Source organism: Scomber japonicus, chromosome 11 (genome assembly GCF_027409825.1).
Source record: "Scomber japonicus isolate fScoJap1 chromosome 11, fScoJap1.pri, whole genome shotgun sequence".
Taxonomy (NCBI): domain Eukaryota; kingdom Metazoa; phylum Chordata; class Actinopteri; order Scombriformes; family Scombridae; genus Scomber; species Scomber japonicus.
Window position 1 is genome coordinate 18,302,883 of NC_070588.1, and position 20,884 is coordinate 18,323,766.

The 20,884-nt window shown below is 40.2% G+C and overlaps 1 protein-coding gene across 1 annotated transcript in view; it reads right to left on the minus strand.

Moving 5' to 3' along the window:
• The window catches only part of LOC128367871 (dedicator of cytokinesis protein 9-like), a 75,210-nt gene that overhangs the window by 41,598 nt on the left and 12,728 nt on the right, over positions 1-20,884 (minus strand). The window contains exon 2 of the mRNA XM_053328541.1: positions 16-132. Within this exon, the coding sequence (XP_053184516.1) occupies positions 16-132 (117 nt within the window). The remainder of the gene's footprint in view (positions 1-15; positions 133-20,884) is intronic.

Sequence of the window (20,884 nt, forward strand, 5' to 3'; positions counted from 1 at the left end):
TGATGTGAAACTCACCTCAAAGTCCTCAAGGGGGAACTGCAGCATGTCCCTGAGGACATCGCTGAGGATCTGCGTCTTCCTCTGCACAAGCACATTTTCATAGTCCAGCGGTTCAATCACTTTAGGTTTCACCTGGAGAACAAAGACAGAGCACTCAGTCACAGGGGCCTTTGTTGTAAGTTCATGATTACTATACAGTCTGACACTTAAGATAAGAGCGAAAACGAAAACTTGGGTTTGAGAGATGGCAGTACAGTTATGTCTTTGTTCAACATGTCTGATGTGTAAGAGCAGCATCTAATGGGCCACATGTCATAATTGTTTCTATTATTATTTATACTTTATTATTGTCTTAGAATTTTGATATTGTAATATTGTGATATGGCGTAAGTGCCGTCTTTTCCTGGTTTTAAATGCTGCATTACATATTATTATGTGATTTTCTGAATGTACCAGACTATTCTAGTTGTTCTATTATTTGCCTTTATCCACATAGCCATTATATCCACATTACTGATGAGTATTTATCAAAAATCTCATTGTGTGAACATTTTGTGAAATCACCAATAGTAATACCTTCAATATTATTAATATTCAATAATATCAATATCAAAGTATTTCATCAAAAATATTGTATACTATTATAGTCACATGATCTGTGTTATTAAGCACTGAAAGATCAGACAAGTTGATATGGTACTCTTAGTCCAAGCATGTAGACTGGAAATCCAACAGGTGAAGCATTTTATATGCACAGGAGCTGTGCACAGACAGGCCTCCACACTGAACATGACTGATCTAGCTGTACTGTCGCATTTGACTATACCAGCACATGTTATCTGTTAGTTCAGTCTATCATGACTCCATCTGCGCAGAGAAAATGCATCCGCCTCAGCAGTGGGAGGGTCTTGATGAGCTTATCCCTTTGTGAGAGCCAACACGCATGACATGATTGTCAAAGAAACAATCACACTCCGCCACAACAATAGGCATTACATACAAGACAGTCATCCACACTGCTTTCCACTCAAGTTAGGTTGAGCTTAGAAATGCTATGTTGTTTTGTATCTAACTATCAGAGCAGATGTGGCTGTGTAATCAGAAGACCATCACGGATTTCTGGTACACTGTGACAAAGTGGCTGTATAAAGTAAAGTAAAGTATTGATGCACTAAACTCCAGTGGCTGAAGCAAGAGAGAGCTCATAAGCTGCATAGATACAGTGGCCATTAGATGGAAAGTAAGCTCTCAACACTTTCAGCTGATGGGACAAGAGGATAAATGTAACAGCCAGGGAGATAGCAAAGTACAAAATGAACAGTGACAAACTGCCAGAGCTCAGGGCTGAGTGACAACACTGCTCACATGTTGCCTCCACATCTGGGACTGATAATACTAGCATGATCTCAGAGAGGGAGAGTCATGGATAATGACATGCTTAAATACATGTTGCTAACAATCTTGTTAATAACAACAGAGCACCAGCTCACACTGAGAGCAGAAGGGGGCAAAACCTTGTGTCAGTTTTCAAGGACAAGGAGGGGATAGCAGAGCTGAGATGGTGCCACCATGTCTGCCAGCTGAAGCAGGTTGTGACATTATCAGTCATTCTTTTACGGCTTATTAACAGTTGTATCTGGACAGAGCACACAAAGTAACAATAACATGCAGTCACACTTCAGCAAACTTTTTTTTCTCTCTACGACAGGGGCGAAAAAGTGGAGAGATTGAGGCAGAGATTAATGCAAGCAGGACAGGTAAGTCAGGAAGGATTTAAAGACATCAGAGAGATAAGCCGTTTGCATATGTGTGTCTGTGTCTCGCTTGTTCTGATGCCCAAAATCTCTACATCTGTATACACAGCCAGACAGCTTGTACCAGACACTGAAACCTTTAGAACATCAGGTACACACAGAGGCTTAGACATTATTATCTAATGTCCAGAAAAAAGGCAATAACATAGAAGCTGGTGAAGCAGGGAAAACACCTCCAACAAGGGACACATTAAAGGGTTTGGGTGAAGAGTAAAAGGAGATAATCAACTGCCTCAAGACGTTCAACACCTTCACACAAAAACAAAGCCAGAGAATTTGGTCTTTTTCACAAATAAACCTGATGAAACCTGAGCTGCAGTACCCTGCAATTAAAGTGGCTCAACAATTCTGATATTTATATAAGTTCACTGGCCACATTATAGGGATGGTGCCCTCTCCTCACCAGTGATGGATTCTAAACACCACACTGTCGTTGCTGACTATTGTCTCTTTGCATCCTCCTCTGGGCTTTTCCACATTGCTTTGTCAGTGGCTCAAGGTGGTCAACCACACAGTATACTCAGCACTGAGTAAGTAAATCTTCATTCATAAGCAAGTGCTTGGTCATTCCCTCAAACCACACAGTACCTAGTCCCAACTTTAAATTGTCATCTCAGTCTTCAAAGATGGCTTTTTAGAGCACTTGTTGAGTTTCTGATATGAAGGCTAACAGTACATCTTAATTGATAGATATATAACTCTGAATACAATATATATAAGAAAATACACGCTGAATGCACGCTGCAGGTGAAACATCTGTTTATTTAAGTGAGCAAACAAGACAGTTGTGCCCACAGAAATGATTTAGACAAAAACGTATGAAGCCATCTCTTCCACTCCCTCTCCGCAGTGATCTAGCAGCTGTTTATCTGTATCTCCCACTCCTCCCATCACTGCACCCTCTTACAGCCTTGAACAATGGTGCTGTGTAGTGCCTCTCTACTAACCAATATATTAAATCTACTGCTACTGACTGTTCAGATGGCTCTGTAGGCACCAAACCTTAATCTTCCAGGCAGGGAACTGTCAGTCATTCAGGTTGACTTTTGAGCCAAATAAAATGTTTTACAAGCCAATGTAATATTTGAGAATAAACTTGAGGAAACTGCTGTCAGTGCTGGTAAAAGTCCAACATCCCTTCTTGCCAGTGCTAACGCAGCATTTTTTTAACATGAGAGTTTGCAATGTTGTAAAAAAGAAAAAAAAGAAAAAGAGAAAGAGATCACAAAAGTGAACCAGCACCGATGCTCATATGACACCTGTTAAGAGACTTTATGACTGTGGTTAACCTTTACAGCATTCGGCTATACTGTAAGCCGCATTTGTACACAAGCCAGCTTTTTAATTCAAACCAAAAAGTTTAATTTGTCAACATATCAAATCTTTGAATGACTTACCACCACCTGTGGCACTGTGTCTACCTCAGTCTCAGCTGCAGACAAGCTCTTGTACTGCTGAGGACTCTCAATGACTAACTCCTTCTTTGGAGCTTTACCCGCCCTTCCTTGCATTGTCAACAGTTGTGGTAAGATATCTCCGAGTTAGATCCCAAAGAGAAATAGGCAGCTAGCATGTCAAATGGAGAAAAATCCTTGTGCCGGCCAAAGTTTGGGAAGTTTGTATTCTTCCCTGACAGACTCACATTCACACCCTCCCTTCTCCGCTCTGACTGAGCGCACTGGACTCACACACAGGCTGAGGAGATGATGGCCCCTCCTACACTCAGCTGTGCTGCCTGGGGGAGTTAAACACCCTCTCTCTCTCACACACACACACACACACACACACACACACACACCCTCTCTCTCTCTCTCTCTCACACACACACACACGTTATCTGACCCCACACTGTCCACCTGCACAGTGACACAGGGTTGACAAAGGCAAACAAAAGATACACATTCCTCAAGTATTACAGTCTGGCCAGGGACTGTCCACGCCTTGTGTGGGACAGCTGAAATAAGAGATGTCTTACGTTTTATCACGAGGAAAAGGCTTGGAGAGAATAAGTGCACTTCCATTGCATTTGTGCAGCAGTGTTCAAAGAAACCTGTCAAAGAATACATACAGCTTGAGGGCACCCACTACCAAATCAGCTGCAGCGATTTAGCACGTAAACATCAACGATAAGCTGCCAGACTGAGCTCATCAGATTGTAGCAGGCACTTCAGAAACATGACGGACAAATCTTGACCCACTTTAACTGCTAAGACCAAGACTGATGACTGAGGAGGAGATCATTTTGCTCTTCATCAGCCAGTCAGCCAAATTGGTCATCACACACTGTGAAAGACAAACATGACTCATTTAAATGTTTATTGCTGCCCAGGGATCCATTTCCCAAAAGTGATTTGCGAGTACAACAGTAAATGGTGCCAATGTGGATTGTTTTTCACTCGCAAATTCCTGATAAATTTAAATTTCTGATCTCATATTCCAATGCGTGGTATTTCTTGGAATTTATTTTGATTAGTTAAATGTGTCAACAATAATATGAGAGGAAATGATGTCATGTTGCAAGTCACAGCTTGCAAATTTGGTGAAATAGGCCCCTTGGCTCAACTGCATGACTGTAGTTGTGATAGTGACTGTTCATAATCACACAGTTGAGATTAGCCTCTGTCTCGTGTCTTGTTGATGCAACTGCTTGAGGGGCATTCCAACACAACGCAGCCCCACTCAACCCACCTCGGAGCAGTTCCGACCTTACAGATTCCTTGGTGGGCCACAGTAGGGGAGGATGTTATCTTTTCACTCCTGCCACTGAGTGTAAGGCCAGGGGGAGGTGCCAGGTCAGCTCTCCAGCTGCTCCCCTCCCACTGTCACAGGGTCCCACAAAGGGAATATCATCAAAATCAATGTCATGATGTTAATACGAATATTTTATTAGATGTATAGGAAAACAATACAAAATTACATTTGAAATAATAAAACTGAACAAAAGAAATGTCTGACTATCATGATGTTATACCTCTGAAAGTAAATTTCTAAACAGCCCAGCCTTAGCCCCACATATTCATAAGATGTCTGCTAGCATTACTTGCTCACTATGCAAAACTCACACTTGCACTAGTTCCAGAATTCCACCGACCACTATTGACACGGTTGCATCAGGCTTTATGAAATATTGAAACACGTCGCTTTTGGTTTTTCAGCACTGTAAACATGGTCAGTATGAAAAGCCTATTGCACTCAAGGAGCCAAGTTTCAGTTGCCTCTCACTCTGTTATGAATTATATATATAACAAATCAAGTAATGCAAGTGCTGCCATTGATTTAACTAGTTATAGGGTTAGGGTTAGGGTTAGTTATATTTGGCACAACCAAAGCAATGGTTGACATATAACTACTCACCACTGAATTTGGCTAAAAAGCTCCATTCAAAGAAGATTCTCATTGTCATGAGGCTGATATGAGTCAGCTTGCAATGTTAATCAGCAGTTAATGAGGAGTTAGGTAAACAGCAATAGTGTAAATTTAATGACATGGGTGAAGCCTGAGGTGGAAGTCCCATTTGTGAACTTAGTAATCACTCAATGCCAGGACTCAGTCGCAGAGCTTACCCTACAGACGCCAAGAGGAAAAATATTATTAAAAAATGTTTTTACCAGACAGACTAGTAGTGGGTGCCATCTTCAAACATGTTTTTGTGATCCTTTGGATATCTGTATTCTGCCAGTAAGCAAACATTTTTGCCACGGGCAAAACATTTTAAATCCAATTTACTGACTGTGTTCTGCTCCTCTTTTTTTTTAAATTATTATTATTTTGGGCAAAAGTAATAGATATTTTAAATCATAAAATTACCTGCACCTGTCAGTAATGGGTTGCAGTAATCAGTGTGTGATTTGACGAGAACTTGTATCAGGAGCGCTGCTTGCTCAGACAGGTAGGGCTTCATCTTCCTGATGTTGTACATGGGCAAATCAACACACCCGAGCAATTGAGGCCGCAAAAACTTTAACGGTTAGTTGGTCAATAATCATGACACCCAAGTGGGCATGAATTGGATTGAATTGCGCTGGATACTCATCTGTTTTTGTGTAAAGGGACTGGCTGGGATGACAAGGAACTCTTGGAGAGTTTAAGTTGAAGGTGGCGTTCCTTCACCCATGCATGGATATCAGCAAGGCATGTCAAGATCTGAGCCAAGACTGTGAGGTCTTCCGGCAGGAACAATAATAGGAGCTGGGTATTGTCAGCATAGTAATGGTGTGAGAAACCATGGAAGCAAACGATTGCACCAATTGAGGTGGTGTATATTGAGAAGCACATGTTTATGGTATGAAAGTTAAACAATAGGCCTACAGTTTCACCTAACCTTAACGTGAACCCAACTGAAGCCCTCAACAAACCACTGAAGGCAATGCTACGTTATAAACTGTTTAAAGGGGAAACAGACTTTGACACAAGACCAGGTCACTCCTGTCTGGCACTTCACAGTGACACATCCTGATATCAGCATAAGAAAAGCTGACTATGGTGTATACTTCCCTCTGGTATTGATCCACATCAGCATACCTTAATATATGCAGGGAGGGTGTCTTTGAGTGAATTAGCTAATCTAAAAATCAGGTGGAAGAAGGTAGCAGCTAGTGGAGCCAGTTACAAACCAGTGTCATCCTCAGGGCATATGAGCCCTCAATGGGTTTAAAAAAGGTTCAGGAGTGAGTCATCATATACTTCCTGTCTCAGATAACTATGGAATTTCCATTCAATTACAACACACACAGAGTAGAGGTGACATGCTTTAAAAAGGGGAAAACTAAAACTTGGCAAGATGATAAAACATGTATCAGCATTACATTTGATGTTTCAACTTCTCTACTAATTATATTTCACTGGATGTTATTGTAACCATAATTGCAGTTTGGCTGCTCACTGCAGCTTCAAGAGTGCTGCCACCAACCACAATCCTTGGGCCAGTTTTATCAGACATCTTTCTACAACACACACTCATTTACAGTTTAACACCCTGTGATTTATTCTATTAACTGTTCCATTAACTAATCCATTAAGTCCTTTACATTTTCCAGAACCGGACTGCAGATAAAACAGTAAGTGCAGTATTGTCCCATAAAAATAATAAAAAAAGCTCTTTCGGGGGCCTATCCTTTCAGCTACAAAATATAGCAGTGATAACCCAATGGCATTGTTGCGCAACTCTTTTGATGTAATTGTGCATAGAGGATAATGCCAAATTACAAGATGTTTTACTTTGATCTCTGGTTTGTATAAAGGCAGGCTTCCTCTCCAACACATCTCATATCTCATAGCAATAAGAGATAATGTCAGAGAGACTTCCTCTTCGCGCTACAGCCCTCGTACTTTATTCCCAAGTGAGTGACAACTACTGTGTATGTTGTCATGTTGGCGGGGAAGAGTGCTCAAAACTTTTGGCTTGGTGCCTAAATCCAATTCAAAACATGCAATGTTGACCAAATCTTTCCATGGAAACCAATACAAATGTATTTCTTTTGGGCATGCTGGCACTTTAGTACAGGAAAGCCCACTGAGCACATTTAGAGGTAGAACAAATGTTTGTGTGGAGCAATAAGGTGTTTGCAGCTCAAACACAGCAGAATATGCCCTCAGTGCAAATAAATTTGTTGCACATACAGTATGAACAGAAAGTGACTGTGTTATGACTCCACATTGCCATGATGTGTCTCAGACTGAATCGCCATTTTGTTTCACTTTATTCACTCATGTGAATCACTGAATATATCTACAGTAAGGTGTGGACAGTGAGTCAGAGGTCTGGGATCAGACAGAAACTAACCAGGCAGAAGGTTGTTTTTTGAGATATCATTCATTTAAAGGTTTTGTTTGTGTCCTGACGAGCCTTTTCTGACTTTTGTTGGCTTTCATTTTGTGTCATCACTGAGTCATTTTATAGCAGTAATGAATCTATGTTCACTATGCCACACCATATTGCACAAGACTGAAACTGTGTAATGCATGCATGATCAAACATGGTTGCATGGTATAAATATCTTCATCCCAGATGATATGGTCATTGATGCAACGCTGACCAGACTCGGTGTATGGCGGCATTTGTCAAAACTGTTTTAGTATACTGATGTATCCAGTACATGACAGGACTATATACATTTGTCCTGATTGGGTTGGGTTCATCTGTAGTTGTTGTTGTTGTCGTTATTGTGTAATTTTTGTATGTGTTCATGTTGTTATAAGTAAGTTCATTGCTTGTCTTTGGATCGCTCAATAAAAATGCAACTGTAAAAAGCTATTACTCGCATCTATTAAGTAGTAATTCTTAGCCTCAACAGAACTACAGTACATCTGGGCTTCTTGATTACATAACAAGCGCTTGATGCAATCAGTAGGCCTTCCCAGCATGAGCCATAGCAAAACAGGGTGTAACCTGGAATGTAACAAAAACAGGGCGCACCCCTCACTGCCCCTGGGCCCACCATCCAGCAGCCTGTTTCCAGTCCATCCCCGAGAGAGCCCCAAGAAAGACATTTTAACATGGAGCTAATCATGACACCACGTCATGTCTAACTCTGTTAACATCAGTAGGATGCGGGACACAATAGCATCTAAACATAACGGGATGTAATCATGAGGCAAAAACAGTCAAAGCTTGAAAATGAAAAAAAAGTCTTGAATACATCTTGAGTACATTAGTGCACTTATTAAACATATTATCATTGTTTTAATACTTACAGTAAGGCTACTACAGATCAAAACTTTATTGATCAATGTAAGACTTCAATGTAACTAACAGTAGTGAAAATGAATAACGCTGCACTGGAGTCTGTGGGAAAATCAAACTGCTTTAGCCAGTGTCTTTTAAGTACATAAGCCTGAGTGCTGAGATAATGGTCCAGTATATCAGTCAGCAAGTGAGCACTCACACACCCACAAACACACACATACACACATGCCTTGATGTTGTGTGATACTGAAACCCTCCCTAAAGAGAAACTTCAGGATGGCTAAAACGTCTGAAAATGGTAGCAAGCAATCACCAGGAAAACCCAACCCTGTTGCCGAGCAAAGCGGGCTGATGTTCTACTATAAATCAATTAGACCAAGACATAAAGCTTTGAGATGGGAGAATTTATTGGTTCTCTAAGTGAACACAATGTATAATGCTGGTTATCTGCAAAACGTTCCAACTTTCAGAAAGATATCAAAAAGAAAACATTGGCATAATGGACTGAATACTTAATATTGTAAAGGTTGGCTACTGTGTGTGCTTATAGAGTACACAGGAAATGATGATATGGAGGGAAAAGGTGACTTAATGATCAATTAATTAAAATAACTACACAAATAGATGATGAAATAAATAGGAATCATAATTAAATGCATAATTGAATGAATAATTGCAATTTTTGCTTCACCCTGATCAATCCTGCTTTACAGTGAAATTAGGACCACCCACTTCATTAACACAGAGACAGAAATAAATAAATAAATGTAAAAAAAAATCTAAGTCTAAATCAAGGTAACATTAGTCTAATAATCCAGTCTATTGAAAGGATTTAATCTGTGCATAGTTTCTGGTTGATAACACGTAGACCTGATTCGGTATTTCATCAACTCCCCAACATAAGCAACTTATAAATAAAGAATAATTCGACATGGTTCACTTCAAGAAAAACCATCACAGGTCCAAGTTGGAGGCATTACTCCCAAAAAATATTGGATAAAAATTGCTTTTATCTGCGACCAAACTGGCGTCACCACTTCCCCTGCAACAACATTCCTCTGATAAAACTAGCAGACACTCTCACATTACTGTAGTTGGCCTCAAGCATCGGAAGGAAGCTGAAACATTGTGAAAGCAAATATTGATGATATATGAACACTGAAAGGATAGCTTTTCTTAAGATCAAGAATTAAAGCATTAAATTAAGACTGCATATATATTGCTGTATTATTCAAATCTGTGACTTTTATGTTTGGAGGCAGATCATCTTCTGAGGAGAATGAAATGTGAGTGTCCACAAATTAAAATGTGAAATTCCACGAGGAAGGAAAAGAGCGAGCTGTTGTTATCAGTGAGTGAAACAGCAGATTAGTAAAAACAGCCAAAACAGGCCATTTAATTACTTACTCTTTGCTTGCATGAGTATAGATCAGCCTCCCACAGACAGCTTTGTCTGTGTGTGTAGCCTTTAGCCCCATCATTTCTGTTTTCTAAATTCCCAGAAATAACCTGCTGCAGTCAGAGGGAATTAAAAGGGCAAAGCTAATGGTTCATATCTTTTTATAATCAGACCTAGTGGATTAAAAAGGTGCAAAAGGGGATGAAAAACAAATGAGAGAAGTATTTCATCCCAAACACAAAGCAGTATATTCTTGTGCAAGGATAAAGTCAGTGACACAGAGTTGTATCTTACAGTTGCACTGTTATGCAAATGTGTCAGGCAAACCACTTCCCATGCATGCACACTTTTAACTATTGATCTGTAAGACAGCTAAATGCTGACAGAAGATTAATTGACCCTGACTGGATGATAAGACCATCCCTGAGCCAACAGAAGCAACCATGCCCTTGACCTAATTCCCTGCACTGTCACTTTGCTCTCTGCTGTGAATCTGATGCACCAGTGAGGGGAAGAAGAGTGAGTAAACACACAAACAAGAAGGGCAAGACAAGCTGGTACGGAGCAGCAGAAGCCCTGCCAAGCCCGCTGGTTCACAGATGAAGAGTGGTGATTGATTTCCAGCAGACAGAGAGCTCACTGTCCCCCCTCCCTCATCTTCCTCACCCCCAATCCCTGCCCAGAGAGGCTTTAACCCATGCAGTGCTTAGTGAGAGGCAAGATCCAGCCCTCCTACTGCCCTACATTTTATACACCCGTGGTTATATATTTACACAGCTGAGATGAGGATGATGATGACGTTGATTATTATTAATGCTGCAGTTGCTGCATCTATAAATCTGTCCAATAAAATCAAACACTTGCAGTTGTAGTTTTGCATCAATATGGGGATTTTTCCTTTAAAAGGGAAAGGTTGCACTCAGTGAACCTGGACAAACATATGGTACAGTAATATTACTACCATCTGAATCATTTATTATCTCTGTGTTCCGCATCTTGCCCTCCTAATAAAAAGAATCAGGGAAGGTATGCAGCATAAATAATTTGATTAGCAAATTAGATTAATATTAATCAACTATAATCAATAATCAATCTAAAATCAGTTTTATATGAACGGGAATGTGTGTTTTAGACATCTAAAGAGATATATAGACATATACATCAGTGCTGAAACTATTAGTCAATCAACAGTGAATCAATCAACAACAATTTATCATCTAATTCATTCATCAAGCAAATATGCATGACATTCAGTTCCAGCTTCTCAAATTTTAGGATTTATTGCTTTTGCTTTTTATGGTTTTGTAAAATTTTACATTCTTACATTTTACATTTTGGTTTTGGACTAATGACAGAACAGAAATTTGAAGGAGTCACCATGAACCTTTTAAACTATTTTCTGACATTTTATAGATGAAAACTCCAAAAATTGAATGGTGAATCAATGATGAAAACAACTGCTAGTTTTTGTTTCAGCTAATATACTGTATATATGTCTATTTGAATGTATTGCATAGCACAATGATATACATATTGTGTCAGCACACACACGTACAGACACACACACCTTAAGTACTCTTGGAGTTGGCAGTATACGTGATTCTCTCCGACTCAGCGCTCGCTCAGCCTCAGATGGCCCAACGGGCTCAGCTGCTCCCTTACAGATGTAGCCACTACAGTTCCTCTCTAAAACAGTACGCAGCCCATCAAACACAACTGTGCTGGTGGTGCACCCCATTCCTCCAGGTCCAAACAGGCATCAGTCAGGAGAGCCATTCAGTGACCCACTTTCCTTGATCACCCCCTGCTCCTCCCTGGTCCATGATCTAACTCTGACCCGCAAATCCACAGCTTCTGACCCGGGAGCGCTGGAGTCCAGGCAAAAGGATCCAGAGGGGAGAGCTGAAGAGGATGGATGGAGAATGAATGTATGCACAAACACAGGAAAGAGTCTCACTGTAATTCCTTGCTGCTCCAAGTCTGTGCGTGTAGGAATATCTCAGTCAGCAGAAGAGATACAGTGAGTGAGTGAGTGAGGTAGAGCAGTGCACGAGGGATGGGGGGGATGAAGGATGCTGTGTGCTCTGCTGCAGCTTCCACCAATGCTGAGCCTCGGTGCAACGCAGGCTCATATGTGCATCTGTCTCACTTACTAAGTCATTCTGTATTCCAAATTCTTTCAAGCCTACATTGTTTTTTTGTTTTTTTTTCTACATTAGCATCCTGTAGCTACACATGGGAAGAATTAACCCGTTTAATTTCTACTCTGCAAAATGAGACTCCTTTTGGGAGCCAGATGACTCTTCTAATCGTGAAATAAATGGGTTGCACTAAATGCAGCCTTATATCCAGAGGGAGAGTCTGCTTCCATGGTCAGGAAAACAACAATATGGCTGAATGCTTATTTAGTTCAGCTGGGAAACCAGGGCCAATGGCAGAACAAGTAGATGAATCACATTAAATAGATGGCACATAATATGCAGCAGTCAGAAGCCTTTCATTTAAAAAAGAATACAATATAAAACCATAGAATCCTAACAACAGCCCACTAAATAGTGGCACAAAAAGTGCCACACATTCACTGAAATAAAATGAAATATCCAAATCTGGAGGAAATCACGATGACCTGACCAATGACTTGAGCCTCAAAGAAATCTCTGTTTTCAAAACATACGAAGAACATGGGAGGATTTAAACCTTTTAGCCCAAGACATCAAATGTGAAGGGTTTTTTTCCTACAAAAGATAAGCTGCTGCTTGATTACAAGCTGGCTGATCTGCCAAGTACACAGATATATTGGGAGTGGAACGACAAAATTTGATCATACACAAGCTTCTGAAATGCCAGGGAATGATTCATACATGAGCATGGCCTTTGATTCGAATGAATCAGGACTGTGAGGCAGAAGACAAAAGATAAAAGCAGGAAAGCAGTACATATATCATAAAAAGCTGAAATAAAGCTGGGAAAAAATCATTTTCCTGTCTCTGCAGTTTGGATTTTCTATAGGCAGTTATGCTGCTCCAAGATTTGCAAAAATGCTTACTTTTGCTTCTTCACACCGTCATCCTTATTAAAAACATATAAACCCACCTATGGGTAAGTAATTAGATAGACCAAAACAGAGATACTGTCTACATGCTGTGGATGTTGGAAGTTTCACATCCTGATGAGGAAAATGGGGGGAGGACAAGGAAACATGGCAGTGTTCATCTCGGTTTATTTATCCCTGTCTTTTCCCTTCCTGCAGCTGCAAGTCACAAACTCAAAGATCCGAAAGACCTCGATGGGAATTGTCAGAAACAATTATACTTGTCACGGTGTGGCATGAACATGGTCCAGCTACTGAAATACAGTATGTCCCGCTAGCAGCTGTTGTGGTTACTTTCAAATTGCTTAATTCTGTATAAAAAGCATACTGGTGTCTGGAAACTTCATTTTAGAAATCCACAGAACTGTGAGAAAGTTTAACCTTCTTTTATTTTTAAACACACATACAAATGTGCACGTCTGGAGAGGGTGAAGGGCTCCCTTACATCATGATAGTGTACTAAGCATGAATGCTCACACTCATTCCTGCCCGCTGCTGTGTTAATATTTCAGTAGTGCTTGACACACTGAACTACATTCGACTGTACGATGAGTTGAGCTGCAGATGGGAGCAGCTGTGCCCGGCGAAGACGGGATTCAGTAAGAGAGAGAGACTTTGCCCATTGAGCTGTTAGAAATATGTCTGGGTCTTTGGTTTTTCTTTTCTCACACCTCTGAGCTAGTTTCCCCCCGACGCGGCAAGAAGAGATTTTAGGCTTACTACTGCATACAGAATAACAAGAAGCAATTTGGTGTAAAACTGGTAAAACTGCAAAGTCATAAATCCCCTATTTCAGGGTGTATAGGCAAATTGAACTTTTTTTTTTTAACTTTTTGGGCAGAATATGCTTTTTATGCTTCTTTAGAGTTTTATGGACATAAAATAAATCAAAGCATACAGCTGTGTCAGCAGCAGTAACACAGCTTTTAGAATAACAAATACAAACTACTGTTTTCAAAGACAGAAATCCATGCAATTCTGATGGCAAACAGTATGTTTTTGTTCCTTCAAGAATGTCTTATTAGTTTCAGAATGACTAGTTATACTCAATCATTGCTGCTAGTAACTTACTAAATGAGCAGCATAAATAAGGGCATGGCAAAATGGACAATGATGCACGGCTACAAGAAAACATAGTTTGAAGTGTCACAGCTGGTGGTTGTAAATCATTTGCCCTGAGGACACAGATTCTTCTCCTGCATGTGAGGACATGCATTCAACGGCGTAATGAGGCACTGACACTACTGCTCTGAACGCACTATACAGGATTCCATAAACCTGGAAAAAATGTGGCATTGTGCCCTATATTTGAAAGTGACAGTAGAGATACGGGCTGGAAAGATGGAAAGAAACAGACAGATGGGTATGACATGCAACAAAGGCCTACAGCTGGAATCAAACATTTTGTTTACCCGAGACCTGTATGTGCATGTATTCCAGTTCCAAGGAGGCTAATATAAAGCTTATCTCTAAATGCATTGCAGGGGATATAGTCCATTATTTACTAATGTAGATTCATGCTGAGATTTCTTTCTCATAGCCTAATAAAAATTAAGCCATCTAAGGCAAATTTGAGATTTGTGATAGTCTATATACATATAATGCACTTAATATATGTTAAGGGGAATGCCCATGAGGAGCTTAAGCTGGTAATTCACATTGTGAAGATCCCTGTTCATTATCTGCCAATCAAAAGTCTCAGTATATGAGTCCCAATAAGCAAGAGTTGGCTGCTACTAAAATGCTAACATTTTGCAGTGGTACAGGCAGTTCTCCAAACACTCCAAAATGTTTAATCAGGAGACGTCCTGTTGGCTCAGTTGACTATTTAACCACCAAATCCTGGGTTTGAATCCAGTCACAAAAGGTACACAAGCCTGCACAAAGTTCAATTAGATGCCCACCGCATTTTCTCAAGTAACCATTCTGTATAATGAATTCTGCATGCAACAGGCTCATATACACTACCAATGATAAATTATTAAGGTCAGACAGAAGATTGCTGAGCCATTAGGTGTAGCAGGGCTTCTACTGTCTGCAGCAGTAAAAACAACAATAAATAAATAAATAAATAAATAAATATATATAATATACACACACACACACACACAGTGTAAGTGTGATCAATACAGTATAATATAATATGTATTACTGTCTGCGATGAAAAACATTTGAGAGCCCCTGCACATAAAGAAGAAATATATACTGTGAATGTCTGTAGCTGACAAATGAAGTGTTACTGTAGCCTCCGGCTGTACACAGTCAGACTGTGTCAGCCACACTGAATTTTGACTTGAAGCATGAGGGGAAGCTGCAATGAGAATGGTAGGGGGTTTAAAGTGTGCTGAGGAACAGTGTGGATCTATCTGTGGATGTTCAAGTGTGAACATCCTCTGTGGGGTGTGGAAGCTCTGAGGTTCCACGCTGCACCACTCAGCTCAAATCTGCAGCAGCTGCAGAGGAGATAAGAGCCGGGCTGAAGCACTGCTGGGTGTGTGGAGAGGCATGGATTACTGCTGCTGTTGTTACAGCAAGGCTTCACTCTCTGCAGTGGGTTAACCCTCCCCATATGGTATTATGATATATGTATTTTATAACTGATATCACTGCTGAGTGTTTCTATCAGTATGACTTTTTATAAAATGACTTATATTAGAGCTGCAACTAACAACTATTAGAGTTAATTGTTTAATTGAAGAATTTCCATCACATCACAGAACCTGAGGTGACATCTTAATACGTCTTCTTTTGTTTGACCAGCTGTCCAAACAACAAAGCAATTAAGTTATATTCATATAAAATCAGAAAATTGGCAAATGTTTACATTAGATAACTAGAATCAGAGAAAATTTGGTATTTTTGCTAATAAATGTCTTAAACAATCATTTGGTTAATTTTTGCAATCTAAGATGTTTTGCAGCTCTACAAACAATTACTTGACCAAACTTTGCAGCTCGCACATTCATTTCGTATCAATCATCTAATATAAATATAAACACTTCCCTACTGATGACACTAATAACTACTACAGGTGTGTGTATGTGTGTGTATTTATTGATTCAATTATTTGTACAGGTATTAAAAGACAAAAAGGGGCCCACTGTGGCTGAATACCTCTTGGTGGCAAAACAGCTTAATGAAAGTGTTTCTCTTCTCCACTTGACTCACTGATCACAGTCACAACATCTGCTGCATATGGATATGATAACTGGCCTTCAATACAGCAGTTTCAAGCTGTTAGTAGCACGTGGTGGGTGGAGCTGAAATTAAAACATCAAAGCTAGCACATGCTGACAGAGAAGGGTCAGCAGTTTCCCCTTTCACACTAAGGAGTGGACCATCTTACACACAACAAAGGCAGAAATATCCCTACATGGCTCAAAGGAGTAGAGGGGAGTTCATGAGGAGCTGGCATCTCATCTGAAGAGTCTCTTTAGGATGAAGGTCAAGTCCTCAGCTAGCTGTGTTTCCATACCCAGGGTCTGCTGTGGGGCTCTGCATGGAGACGTGTGTGTATGTGTGTGTGTTTTGTCTGTGTGTGTCTGTGTGTGTTGGACCACAGTGACATCAACCACATATCCAGCTCAGGACAGGACCGATAACACAGGCTGGCTCCCAACTAGAAATCTCCAGGGATTCAAAAAAGGAAGTGGCTGTTTCCTGCTGATGTGTGTGTGTAAACCCTGTCATAACAAAGACGCCTTTCTCTGCCCACTGTCCTTAAAACTCAATCAAAACTCCTGAATGCTGGAGAGTTTTGTGGGTATTTTGTCAGAGTAATGATGACCTCCGCCAAAGTTCAACACCACCGATGGAAGAAGTTTTATTGAAGCGGCACAAAGCCAGGAGCGCCATTAACCCTCGAAAGGTTTTAGAAAGTGTGTGCTGCTTCCTGGTGAAAAACTTTCCAGTTTGTCAAAAGTTTTTGTTTGAGAGAAAAGTTATGCATGCACGGTGCTACAGTTACACACGTGGGTGGGCCAGAAAGATAGGCCTGGAATTTCATTAAGTCAGATGCTTCACCTTTTAAATGCAGAGTTTACATTACAACCCCAAAAATACTTGACTCCTGACACAACAGACCGACTACAGCATGCATCTCTGTTTAACCTGGAGCTGACAACCAGGTTATCCTTTCCATCTTAAAATGGTACAAAACAAATACAACAGGGGCCACATCCTCTTCCTTTAACTTGGTATTTTGGGATGGTTTATTTATCCCAGGAGAAGAAAATGAGCCATTTTCCTGAGGGGTACCGCTTCCTTTACTTTGTAGTGGGGCCACCAGGCACACAATAAGTATATGCTGCAAAAAGACACACGCACAAATTAAGGGTATGTAGGCTACACAGACACACACAAGAGCTGGGCACTGTATCTGTGTTGGGTCTGCAGTGAGGTTTCTGTAGTGGGTTCAGTTCAGCATTAATAGATGCTACTAATCAAGCAGTACCTTTCCACAGCATCTTCTACAGCTCCAGCAGAGATGGTCTGAAGCGGTGCCAAGCCCCGAGGGCCTGCAGTCACCCTCTCAGCCCTGCCAACTGTGTTTTGGCTTCACTGGACACAACACAGAGTAATCTTATTTAAAAAATAAATAAAAAAAACCTGCTTACTCAAGCTATCAGTGCTTCACAAAACATGACAGCACTGTATATTTCAAATTACCTCTAAAATACAGCTGCATCGACTTTTTGTCTCCCTCACTAAAGTGAATGGTGAATTGTTGCACAGCACACAAGTAAACAAAAAAGGGGAGCATTTAAGACCAAACAAAAAACAATTATAGATCTCACTTAATTTATTATCACACTTTAGGTAAAAAGTAGCCATTTAAACACTTAAGCTACATGCATAACACCAAACACTCACATAGTATTGAGAAGGTCCCTGATGGGGTAAAAGGCAGAACAACATCAGTGTATGAATGTTGTTACTGCCACCTACAGGCACCGGATCATACTACATGTAAAAAACAATTTTTTTACCACATTTAATGCCATTATGACAAGCTTTATCACTGAATTATAACAAAATGATTGCATCACTATGGGTAATTTATGTATCGTGACACAATTCTCAGTCACAGAAGATACACAGAGTGATGGTCCTTTCTTCAGTGACTTTGCTGCCACTGTATGGTATTATACTCTTTAGACACAGTAGGCAACACTTTCCTCCCTGTACTCACACAGACTATTGATATAATTCAGCCATTGTTTGTTAAATGTTACTTCCCGCAGCTCAGTGTGAAAACATTAATTCCCGACACGCACACTCTCTGGAAGAAGAAGTGACAGTATGTAAACTGGACAAGGAAGAGAGAGTATTTTCGTAGCTCCAAAAACTAATTGAAATTCCAAACAGAGGCAGTACTGGCTGCCAAGGGCAATATTGACTTTATGATAACACTGTGATACATAGGGTGATGACTACAATTGATATTTTTTATTTAAGTTTATTCAGTACAAGGCAGACACCCCACAAAAATCCAAGTTTCATGTTTAGAAAGAGGTAAAAATGTCACCTCTATGACAAGCCCTCATCGCTTATTGTGGTGACTATGATTTGGTATAAATAACCGTAGCAAGGGACCAGTGGGCACCAGAGCCCAGGTGTGAAGGAGACTGTGGAGGGAGTGTTGTCATCAGGGTCAGGCTCTGACATGCAGCATGGAAGCATGATAGCGGAGAGATCCCGAAACAAGTCCACACTGGCCTGATGTGAGGCCATCGCTAGTCGAAACAACTACACTCTGTTATTCACTACTGCAGCTTCACCATTGTTTTAAAGGCTGGAACTAAAGCTGACTTACAGAACTCAAAGTTTCTTTTTTTATTTTCTTGTTTTATTAGTTATTTTTCCATCTAGTGACTAATTTAGTATGAGTGAAATATTAAACAGTAATTATTAATATTGATTCACAGAATGTTGTGACTCACAAATAACACAAGTTCATTTGAAATACAAACGTAGATACAGAAATAGATGCTCAGTCCATTCATTAACAAACTGAATAACAAAGTCCTCATCAGTTATTAACAGCTTGATCAATTATTAAGTATGCTGTCTTAATAGAAAGTAGAAGCAATGAGCAGTTAACCATTAAGCCAAAGGCTTTCGGTTTGGAGCAGCTAATGGGTAATACCCTCAAACACCTTTACAAAAAAATCTTGTTCTCCAGCAGGTGGTACAAACTAGGCTTTAGTTAGACTGAGCAGACTGAAAATAGCTCCCTTAGTTTCAACAAAGAGGTTCTTGCCACACAGAATCATGATACTGTTAATCTTACTGCTGAATATACAGTAGAGTGTAGCAGGTGTCAGGTGAGGGAAACGAAGAAGAATGGCAGGAAGCTATTGTCATGTAACTTGGAGCAGTGTGAGAGGAAAGTTCAAGTCTGAGATGTAGTGAGAAAGCAGATTAAGCTCTTCAACCTTTAAACTGAAAACAGCATGGGGCAGGATTTAATGTGAAAGTGGAACCAAAGACAAACAGGATGAGGCAAAGAAGAGCACAATATACAGCAGAGTGCTAAGGTATTTTGAGCAGAGAGAAATATAAAAAGATAGTATACTCCTTAATGCACGCAAATTCAAGGCAATCCAGACATTGTTTCCCTGTTATGGTAGCAACTTGAAGATGCGGTGTGGCAGGGAACTGGGGTAGAGATCATGAGGGGGGAGGTGGGAATTTGGGAACCTTAAAGGATCAGCTAATCTCAGCTAATCTCAGCTGGCTCTTTGTTTGTAATCACTGGAAATCCTGTTGAACCTGGTTCAATGAGCACTGCTGGTAATCAAGGGAAACAAAAAGATGGAAGGAGGTGAGTGCATGTCCATGCACCTGCACTGCCTGTGGATTTAACTTTGACAGAGCACCAAAAAACTCCCCAAGGAGGTGGAAACATTCACAAACAGCTGTTACAAGGAGCTGTCATCTATGGTAGTGACTGCACAATGGGCATATTCGCACTATGGTGATAGAAAATGTTGCCATACCCTCTATACACTAATATCTTTCCTTTTAATTTTGTTTCTGGGTGTATTGGACAATTGCAGTCATTGCTGTAAAGCAATGATGCATTACAGCAATATTTCATTTTTATGACTTTTGGATCAGTGTGATTGGTATTTAATTTGTTGGATAAGCCAAAAACAGACTTTTTTGTATTTTTGCAAGTTGCTCAAATGAACTTCCTAATAAATCAATATACCAATACCAAAATACCAATACAAACAATCTTATATCTTATCCAAATGTGTAGGCCTACTAATAATGTTGTCTTTATTGTACCTGAAAATACCTTTATTTGCATACATAAATTAGGGAATTTCAATTGTATATAAATCTGAGGTAATCTTTCTTATGTGGTCACTTTTGCTTGTTTCAAATGGTTTAGAAAGTCCAGCAGTGGCACATCGTTTTCTTCCTGTTGTAGTTGCAGTTTGTTGGTGCTGCCTGAGAAGACCAAGCGGTGCCCTGGCAACACTTTTCAGAGGCTACCGCCCTTCCTGAAAGAGGAAACACATGTTATGGGATATATCCCTGTTTTAGAATGAATGGCCTGACTGGAACAGTCAATATTGAACTGCATATTTTTCTCTCATGGCTTGTCTGTTTCTTGAATCTTTTACATTAGGAGCAGCAGAGCCCCCTCAGTCCCTCAGGCAGTAACATACACAACACAGCAGAGCTCACAGTGCAACTCTCTCATGAAAAAAAAAATCTCATTATTTGCTGCTGATCTGGTCTCTGTTGTTGGCATTTTGTAAGATTTAACCTGCCTCATGGATCAGGTTAATACCATAATGAGCAGTGTGGCTGCTATGGCGACTAAGGTGGATTTGACATATTTATGGGTATCAAGTGAGTCACTCATGAAAATACTAGTC